The sequence below is a fragment of the Arabidopsis lyrata genome, assembly GCF_000004255.2.
Source record: "Arabidopsis lyrata subsp. lyrata unplaced genomic scaffold ARALYscaffold_5, whole genome shotgun sequence".
Lineage (NCBI taxonomy): Eukaryota > Viridiplantae > Streptophyta > Magnoliopsida > Brassicales > Brassicaceae > Arabidopsis > Arabidopsis lyrata.
The window spans coordinates 12,550,846-12,560,661 of NW_003302551.1; the positions used below are offsets into that span (position 1 = coordinate 12,550,846).

The 9,816-nt window shown below is 35.8% G+C and overlaps 2 protein-coding genes across 3 annotated transcripts; both read right to left on the reverse strand.

The window, feature by feature from the left end:
- Positions 1 to 1,767: 1,767 nt before the first annotated feature.
- Positions 1,768 to 4,230, reverse strand: LOC9313543 (uncharacterized protein At1g24485). The gene is made up of 3 exons (XM_002877429.2): positions 3,584 to 4,230; positions 2,460 to 2,997; positions 1,768 to 2,308 (listed from the first exon to the last, which is right to left on the reverse strand). Exons 1-3 carry the CDS (start codon positions 3,663 to 3,665, stop codon positions 1,777 to 1,779), a joined length of 1,152 nt encoding a protein of 383 aa, XP_002877475.1. The 5' UTR covers positions 3,666 to 4,230; the 3' UTR covers positions 1,768 to 1,776.
- Positions 4,231 to 5,971: 1,741 nt separating this feature from the next.
- Positions 5,972 to 8,655, reverse strand: LOC9313544 (uncharacterized protein At1g24485). 2 transcript variants are annotated; one of them, XM_021026554.1, is made up of 5 exons: positions 8,582 to 8,655; positions 7,762 to 8,296; positions 6,923 to 7,431; positions 6,287 to 6,457; positions 5,972 to 6,185 (listed from the first exon to the last, which is right to left on the reverse strand). In XM_021026554.1, exons 1-5 carry the CDS (start codon positions 8,616 to 8,618, stop codon positions 6,091 to 6,093), a joined length of 1,347 nt encoding a protein of 448 aa, XP_020882213.1. In that variant the 5' UTR covers positions 8,619 to 8,655; the 3' UTR covers positions 5,972 to 6,090. The 2 variants fall into 2 exon arrangements, with proteins under 2 accessions (XP_020882213.1, XP_002877476.2); XM_002877430.2 differs by lacking the exon at positions 8,582 to 8,655 and adding an exon at positions 8,413 to 8,500.
- Between the last annotated feature and the right edge of the window lie 1,161 nt (positions 8,656 to 9,816).

The following is a 9,816-nucleotide window of genomic DNA, read 5'->3' on the forward strand; positions in this document are numbered from 1 at the left end:
TGCGCAGAGCAACGATTGCGGCTTCATCTGGGACGACGATCCGGGTAATGACGTCCTTGAAACGGTCGATAAATAACCGGAGCGACTCCGTGGGTCCTTGCGCAAGGGACCACAGGTCGGCATTGGTCGTCTGGTTCTGTATGAGCGGCGAGTAATGCTTGAGAAATGTTACGGACAGTTCACGATAACTGCTGATTGAGTTCGGCTTAAGTCTTGAGAACCAGTTGAGGGCGGCACCGGTTAGATGCTCGGTGAAAATCTGGCATTGTCCTTCTTCGAAGTTCTCTTCGGTTAGTTCGGCTCGGTTGATCGCGATGCCGAATGATGTCAGGAATTCTTTTGGATCGCCCTTTCCGTTATAGGGCTCGAGCTTTATCTTTTGGCGCCCTCGGAGTGAGACGCTGGTTATTCTTCGAGTGAAAGGAGTTTGCTGCGTTTCTTCAAGGACGCGGTCGAGTTCCGGTGCGGCACTTGTGGCCTTATGAACCTTTGTGTTCATTTCCTGGACAATGCGCCGCAGTTCGGCGAGCTCAAGGTCTCGGGTATTTTCGCTTGACGAAGTGACAGGATGGATCTGCCGGGTCGGCACTTGGTTTCCTTGAACGGGTCGCACACCTTGCATCTGACTTGCACTTAGGCGATTGATTTCATCCTGAGCGCAAGCTTGGGCTGCTGCCAGAGATTCGAGTCGCACGTTCGTCCTGGCTTCTTGCTGGCTCAGGTGCGTGAGGATGTTTTGAAGCAGGTCGTCTGGTTCGCCGCGGTCCTGACTTCTTTGGTTCGTCCCGGCTCTAGTGTTAACCTGTGGGTTCGTCATGTTACGTCCGTGCGAGGGAGTTATCTGAGCATCAGGACGTGGTTCAGGGTGCGGTCCGATAGCTGCCGCGGTAGGTCCTTCCGGCGTCGGAGGTAGCGAAGGCGGTGCGGCTGCTGGCGTGCATGCTTCTCCTCCCGAGCTGGAGGCACTTGCGCCGAGTGCGTTGTGGAATGCGTCTGTCATCTTTGCTGTTTCGTCGGTTCGTAGTTATGAGAGAAATCTTCGAGCTTCTCCCCTACCTGGCGCGCCAACTGTTGATCCTCGAAATCACACAAGTACGTATTCGTAGTTTTAAGGGTGAAAGAAGAATCTCTTATTTAATGACGAGCCGACGATTACAAAAATGGACGAACTAAAAACTGAGTATACGAGCCGAGCCGCAAAGTATTCTGACGGTTGTACGAAATTCTCTGTAAAAGCGTTTTTTTTCGGGATCCTTTTACCAACATTCTTTTTTGCTATTTATAGGGTGCAGAAGTAGGGTACACTGTGCGTACGAAATGTCCTTTTTACCCCTTTGGTCGGTGGAAAATCGAACTGGGCTTTTGCTGGGCTTTGGCTGGGATACATGGGCCTTTTTTGGAGAGTTTTGGCCCGTTAAGGGTTTTGGGCTCGGGCCCAAAACCCACCATCAACAACAAGTTGATAAAAAAAATCTTTATTTAGTAATTAAATATTCTGATATATAATAGTATCCAATCAAATGATATAATGTTACGTATATATATACTGTTAAATTTTCTATATATGAGTTAAAATTAATTTAATTTATTTTGTTTCTGAAACTCAATACACCTTTTAACGTCAGGAAATGAAAACACATTCACTATCTTCAAAATAGTACTTCTTTAAATTTAACTTATTACCTTTTGGTTGTTTACTAAAACTTGAGAAAATCTTGTGAATTTTTGTGTGTGATGTAATTTGTTTAATTAACCAGGAAAAAAGTTAGCAATAAATCATATACATAGGTCCAATAAAAACTGACCATTATTACTACTGCCGCTTTGGCCCCCGCCTCCGCTTCCACGGTCCTTGTAGTTACTTATCGAATAAACCTCCAAACCACTGATGATGGTCGGCAAACCCGAGTCATCGGTTGACCTAAAAACTAACTGAGACTCCGAACTAGCCATTACATCTCTTAAAACGACTTGAGTCGCTTTCCCAAAAACTGGTACTATGGGATGTGAACCCACTTGCATGCCGTCCAAGAAAACGGTGAACGATTGTTTTTGGGTCCGACCTAGACTCTGAGGCTCTGAGAAGTAAAGAGCTAAGTATACCGGTAGAGGGGTACTAGAGGGGAGATTCAGGCCGGACATTGTAAAGCCGTCTCCTGACATTGCCTTCGTCATAACAATCTCTGGCGGTTTGTTCAACGCTCCGGTGATGTCTATGGATGTTGCTGAGGTTGTAAGATCGATCAGTCCGGGGTAGTCTTGGGACCCTTTTGGGAACCATAGCCTACTGTAAGGATCTAACGGGTAGCTAAAATAAATTTTCAAGAAACCAACATTAGAAAAATTATGGGTTTCACTTTAGTTAATAATTAGACATGAGACTTTAAATATACTACGACTAATTGATGCATATATGAATAATAAAACCCCAAACATTCGAGGACCAGTTTTGTGTGTACCTTATAAGCTTTGTGGCACCGTACGCATTTCTTTTATAGAGAATAAGACCTTCTTCAGGACCAAGATCGTCATACATGCCGGCATCGAAGCGGTAAACTTCAATGGAAGATATAAAAGGGTTATCGGACGGAGACGTACGGACGAGGCAAACGCTGATATTCTCATTCGCCGGAGCAAATATCACCTCAGAGTAATGGAATGATTCCTCGTCGCTGAACAACGAGTCAGCTGTAATCGCAATAGAATCACGGTGTTTCCCATCGTAAACCACGTCGAAAGATGGTGGCGAGTAATTCTCGTCGTAGTTTTTGTAGTAAAATTTCGTCCTCACAAGGGTGTTCCGGCCTTTTGTCGCCGGAATGTTGGTGTAGCAATTAGTTTGACCGGTTGGAAAGTACCGGAGGGTATTGATCGGTTTATTTACGACGTCCGTGATATTAATGGATTCGCCGGTGGTAACGAAGCCATTATCTCCGACCCATGTTACATTGTTGGAGTCCACGTAGGAACCCGTTGTTCCACAGTCAATGCTTATACCTAATGATAATGGGAAATTAATACAAATAAATAACCGAATCAGTAATTTAAAAATAGTTTAATTTGGCCAAATTATGATAGCACGAAGATTAATGGATGGAGTGATTTGCATTTGTTAATTTACCTTAGCATGTGCAACCGAAAAAAGTTCCGATTTAAGATATAAACTAAGAAACTTTTTATAAACCCCAAAAAAAAACTGAACTACTAATACTTTTTTTTTTTGGTAAAAACTACTAATACTTTATAGTTTATATACCGGACAAAAAAACAATAGATGAAATAGTTGAACCAAACCCAACCGTTTACTGGACTGTGATCCCTAAATCAAACCCCATTGATCAAATAAAACAATGAAGGAAATTTTAGTCATTCTTAATTATATGTTAGGTGTATACTTGTAAAATCCTTTTTGTGATCATACATTGCCTTCTTCCATTCTTTGTTTTCGGTAAGGATACATTTCCTTCTTCACAAATTGTAAAACCCTTTTTGGTGTCTAAGTGATCTTAGCAATGGTTTTCAACTACGTGATCTATTTTTAAAAAAAAAATTGTAAATGGAATATATAAATGTTTGTACGTACCTTCTTGAGCTTGAATAATGTGGAATTGGTGAACTATAACCAAAGTTGATATAAATGCGAGCAACAAGATCCCACTCTCCATATTTTCTAACTGAAGGAGCAAAATCAAGACAAATACTGCTATAAATCAAGGATATGTAAGATATCTATACGCAGTGGGAGCACACAACTATTTTTCGACTCTACAAGAAAATAATTTCCCAAATGAAGCCACAAAATTACGTGAGAACATGACTTATTATTAAGATGCAAAGAGAAATTCAATGATTAAATACGTACTCTAGTGGGAAATAAAATATGTTTTTTTTCTAATAAGTTTAGGAGCCTTATTATATTCAAGTGGTCTAGTTTATCATAAAAACCTATAGTATATCGTAGGAAAGGAATTCGAAACTTAGGAGTTTTCTATTGGGATTTGAAACCGTAAAACAAAACCGAAATTTTGGTATGATAAATAAGAAAATAGGTGACAGCTCTAGAATTTTAAACCACGTGATTTTAACTTCTTATATAGAATGAATTTTGATAACAATTTAAATTTTACCGATTTTATTTTGATAAAACTGCTATAGAATTATTTTGTTTAATATAGCTTTCCCTTGGATTTCCTAACATATTCTTTACCAATTGCAATTAATCATTTTTTATCATCCAATTTCAAATTAATATTTGATCAAATAATTGTCAATGCCGATATTATACAGGAAACTATGTTTTTGACATAGATACAGTCATACATAATTTGAGGTCTTAATCTTTCCACACAAAAGAATGCGATCTTAGCTGGTTTCCGTGTTTGCTAATGTGAGCAGTAATACGACAACTTCAAATCAGATTATGAATTTATTAGAGGAAAAATGTGGAAAGGAAGTAAAAATAAATGGGCAAATTTTTTGACATATTTATTCTTGTACCGGCTTTCAATTAAAGGGAAAATTGGAAATAAAGGATAAATATTTAAGTATTTGTCCATATATAAATTCTATGAACAAATATCAACTATTCCTAAACTACCCTTTGCATAAGATTGAACCAATTGTTTCAAAAATAATTAAGAAAAATATGTATTAAAATGATAAAAAAGACATGAAGATATATAAAATTTCAAAAATATATTGTTTTGTTTTCGTTTTAGATGGATAAAATATAAAGTTTAGAATATGTCTTCTGAAATTAGAATGTATATTCTATACACTCTACATGTTCTACAAAATTTAGATTATGTATTCTACACACTCTACATGTTCTACAAAATTTAGAAGTCATTTCTGTTCTACGGTATTTAGAATACTAGTTTCTACGAATTTTAGAATACATATTCTATAGTTTGTTCTTTGTTCTACAAAAATTAGAATATGTTTTCTAATATTTACTCATGTTCTAAGAATGTTAGAAAACATATTCTTAAGATTTTTTTTATTCTATAAAAATTAGAAAGTACATTCTATCTAATTTAGATTTAAAAAAAAAAACAATATCTTAAAATATGGAAATTGAATATAGTGAATTTGATTACATCTGCAAATTACAGAAGTTGAATTCTGAATACTTTAAAATTCTTTATACCTAAGTGAATAAATTATAACACAAATTAGAATTTTTCTTTATACTTCACACTTTTTCCTATAGATTACGCTTAATTTCTTGTCTCAAAACCCAGAAAATTAGTTGAATTTTGAATACTTTAAAATTCTTTATACCTAAGTGAATAAATTATAACACAAATTAGAATTTTTCTTTATACTTAACACTTTTTCCTATAGATTACGCTTAATTTCTTGTCTCAAAACCCGAAAAATTAGTTGAATTTTGTATACTTTAAAATTATTTATACCTAAGTGAATAAATTATAACACAAATTAGAATTTTTCTTTATACTTAACACTTTTTCCTATAGATTACGCTTAATTTTTTGTTTCAAAACCCAAAAAATTATAGTTGCGCTCCATAAAAAAATTGAAATCAAGGGAGTGAGATAGAGAGAGAAATTGAAGAAGAGAAGAAAAAAAAAATTATTTAATATGACGTTATTAGAGAGGAGAGAACAATTACGAAAGCTTAACTTTGATGAGCAAGAGAATCAAAGAAGAAGAAGATATGAAATTATCTACGGCAAAACAAATAATGGAATGTAAATAAATGTTGATTTTGTCCTATATTTTTTCCAAATTGTTTTTAGAAAGAAATCAATTTAATTTTGAATTTTTTTAATAGTTTAGTAAGATTTTAAAAGACTGGGGGCATATTGGGATTTTAATTATATGAAATCATATATGACCAATATTAAAGTATATATGACCAATCATGAATATAGAATGCATAGATAGACAATAGTTTAATTATTTGTCCTTTATTTCCAATTTTCCCATTAAATTTTCCCATAATTTTTATAACAAATGTTGGTCGGATATAGATTAAATATCATTTATTAAAAAAGAATCATAAATAAGAAAATACATGGAAGATAATAACACATGAATCTAGCTCGCCGATAATTAGTGTCCATGTCAATGACGTTCATCTTGAACAATATAAGAATCATTTGCGTCGCTGGCAAATTGTTGTTCAACTAGAGGCGACATCCCGGTGCCTAATCCACTCCCTTGAAAATATACGAGAGACCAAACACCAATAATACTTGTCATGTATATGCAAATATTTAATTTAGTAACATATATAACGATTAAGCAACAATATTTATACCTGCGGACGTGGTTTGTGTTGTGTTAGACTGTAGTTTCACAATTTGACGCTTTCTCAAAAAAGTTGCCCCAACCGCTGATGAGAAAATTACAAACGCGAAGGTGAACGTAAGACCAAGAATGAGTGGTAATTTGTTTTTCTTCTTCTTTCCTCCATTGTTTTTTGCCCCACCTAAAGCCATTATAGAAGAAGGGTGTCAAATAGTTTTGTTTAATAATATAACAAAAAATTAAGGCAGTAAGAAATATTCTTTATTATTTATTATATTTTGTATCCAAATTATATTTTTATCATATACTGTAATAATTTTTTTGATATCCATGCAGCCTTGATAGTTTTTCACATCTCCAAATAGTTGGACATACCATTTAATAAAATATAGTTTTATAAGATTTATGTCCAAAGATATAAAAATAAAACAGTGTATACGAATTTGCCGTTAAAATATTGTATACTTATAGATTAATAACTTGACTAAGACTTCTTTTTCTCCATTTCAAATTTTTTTAAAAAATATATGGTTTTGTGTTTATATTAAAGAGAAAAATCGCAAAAATAATCAATTACTGTTATTAAATAAGGTTACTCCTACCAAAAATAAATATAAAGAAATGGGGTCAGATTGTGAATACAAACCTCCTACTGCGTTGTTTGCTTGTGGTTTCGATCCGCCTCCGCCTCCACCATCCCGGCTGTTACTTATCGAATAGAGCTCCAAACCATTGATGATGGGCGGCAGAACCGAATCATCGGTTGACTGAAAGACTATCTGAGATCCGGAGGTGGCCACTACATCTCTCAAAATGACTTGAGTAGCTTTTCCAAAAACCGGGACGATGGGACGTGAACCCACTTTTGTGTCATCCAAAAAAACGTTGAACGACCGCCTCTGGGTCCGACCTAGACTCTGAGGCTCAGAGAAATAAAGAGCTAAATATACCGGTAGACCGGTTAAGGGGATCAGACCCATGTTGGAGAGTATTAAGCTATCTCCTGACAATGCCTTTGACATAACAATCTCTGGTGGCTTGTTAGAGACCCCGGTGATGTCTATTGATGGAGCTGAGGTCTTGAGATCCGTCAGTGAGAGACTGTATTCGGAACCTGACGGTAACCATAGCCTACCATAAGGGTCTAGCGGGTAGCTAATATATTTTTCCAAAAAAATCAAAAGAAAAAAAAAATTATAACCTTGAACCAAAGATATTATAACTAATTAACACAATTTTAAAAAATCACTTGAAGTCATATAAAAATGTTATATATGAATTAATATATGTTATCTATACCAAGGATCAAAATCACATGCTAAACAAATGAAACATTGGTAAATTAATTTTTGAAAGAGAAACACATGCTAACATTTATTTCGAATGAAAGTTTTGGGGTGTATAAAAAAAGTTTAGGGTTTCACTTTAGTTACGATTGATGCATTCATAAAACCCCAAACATTCTAGGATCGACTTTGTGTATACCTTATAGACTCTTCAGCACCATAGGTATATCTTTCTTGAAGAATGAGACCTTCGTTGGGACCAAGATCGGCGTACATGCCGGTATCGAAGCTGTAAACTTCAATGGAAGAAATAAAAGGGTTATGGGACGGAGACGTACGGAAGAAGCAAACGCTGATATTCTCATTCGCCGGAGCAAATATCAACTCCGAGAAATAGAACCTCTCCTCGTCGTTGACCGATGACTCAGTAATTTCAATAGAATCACGGTGTTTTCCATCGTAAATCACGTCAAAAGATGGCGGCGAGTAATTCCCGTCGTAGTTCTCGTAGTAATATTTCGTCCTCACGAGGTTTTTCCGGCCTTTGGTTACCGGAATGTTGGTGTAGCAGTTGGTTTGACCGGTTGGGAAGTACCGGAGAGTGTTGATTGGCTTTGTGACAACGTCCGTATTGTTCATGGGCTTGCCGGTGGTGACGAAGCCATTATCTCCGACCCATGTTACATTGTTGGAGTCCACGTAGGATCCCGTTGTTCCACAGTCAATGCTTATACCTTGTGATGATAGAGCACAAAAAAAGAAACAATTAGAGAGTTAAAACAAATTGAATTGGGTCATGTACTCATATTAAGGAAAATGTTAATGTGTGGAGTTCTATATGTGTACGTACTTTCTGTGAGTGAAAGAAAGAGAGAAAAGAGAGTGATGACGAGAAGGAGAAGCCACGCCATCATCAACGAGTAATAAACTTAGCTACATGCACACATACATACGTAATATATAGATAAATTCTAGTTGACTTGACTTATTGAGAATGCAAACATACGTAATGTCCATACCTAGTTGACTTGACTCTCTTGAGATTACACAGCTCATGATGAATACTTGCACAGCGGTTTAGATCTGGAATTGGTTCTAGACAATTGTCAATTCGACAAATGAATAAGGTAACAAATGAACAGACAATTATGCATTTATTAAATACAAATATAAAAGAATATTGAGGATATATAAAATATTTCCGGCTAGTCATGATATTAATATAGAGAGCCTAATTATATAAATCTCTATAATGTTTTCGGCTTATATTTACGCATCGACATATATTTGTGGTAATTAAGTACTGTGATACATTACTTTGTTAAAAAATATTCTTTCATCACACTATTTTTGTAAACTAATAGAAAATATAGAAATATAGAAGTTGACACTTTTTTTTTTTTTTTTTAACTCAGGTGATCCTAAAGGTTTTCTAGGCCCAAAGACTAATCCTGGGGCCCGGGGAAACCATGTTAAATTGCTTGAACCCCGGTGGCCAATGCTACTCGAACCCATGTGGCGGGAATTACCCCCCTTTACCACTGGACCAAGGCGACTTGGTTTATAGAAGTTGACACTTATTTTAGGGAACTTGATTATTTAGGAAGAAGAATTGATGATTGAGTTTGGTACAACCGTATAACTTATTTGGTTGACTTTGCATAAAGTTGACATGTCGAAGTCAATGGCGTTTCACGTAGACTTTAAATTAAACGTACATTGTATATTTTGTATTAGTATATACACATAGTGTGCATATTTTAGTGAAGTCAAAATTATAGTTAACGTAAGCGAAATGGTTAGATAATTTCATGTGTTAAGCCGATTTCCCCGCATCTCAACGTCAGCACTATCCATATATAGGTAAGAACTGAAACTAAATAGGAGTCAAGTGGATCCAAAGGATGTCCAATTCTAATAATATGCTTTTGTTCGTTTGTTGGGCCTCCTGTTTTGATTGAAGAGGCCAGGTTAAGATGATATTCTTACTATAATAGGACAAGTCCACACATATGTATTTCTTATGGAGCCCCATATTACAGCAACCTGTATGTTTTCTGAGTAGGTTTTGCCGTTGACTACCAGTAACATCAGTTAGGTACTTAGGTTGCAACAGGATCAACCAAATTTCCAATGATGTGAGATCGAGGAAGAGAGTAGCAAGTCTTTTTGAATTCCTAGCATACCCGGCCCACTATTGCCAATAGCATTGCGTAGATTTCTTTATTATATAATCCAAATTTACTCTTCCTGT

Excerpts from the sequence above, each read along its gene's own strand:
- LOC9313543 (XM_002877429.2), bottom strand. The coding sequence starts at position 3,665 with ATGGAGAGTGGGATCTTGTTGCTCGCATTTATATCAACTTTGGTTATA. Across the intron at positions 2,998-3,583 it reads CATTATTCAAGCTCAAGAAG|GTATAAGCATTGACTGTGGA; the intron begins GTACGTACAAAC and ends CATTATCATTAG. Across the intron at positions 2,309-2,459 it reads GGTGCCACAAAGCTTATAAG|CTACCCGTTAGATCCTTACA; the intron begins GTACACACAAAA and ends AATTTATTTTAG.
- LOC9313544 (XM_002877430.2), bottom strand. The coding sequence starts at position 8,476 with ATGATGGCGTGGCTTCTCCTTCTCGTCATCACTCTCTTTTCTCTCTTT. Across the intron at positions 7,432-7,761 it reads GGTGCTGAAGAGTCTATAAG|CTACCCGCTAGACCCTTATG; the intron begins GTATACACAAAG and ends AAAATATATTAG. Across the intron at positions 6,458-6,922 it reads AGCAAACAACGCAGTAGGAG|GTGGGGCAAAAAACAATGGA; the intron begins GTTTGTATTCAC and ends TAATGGCTTTAG.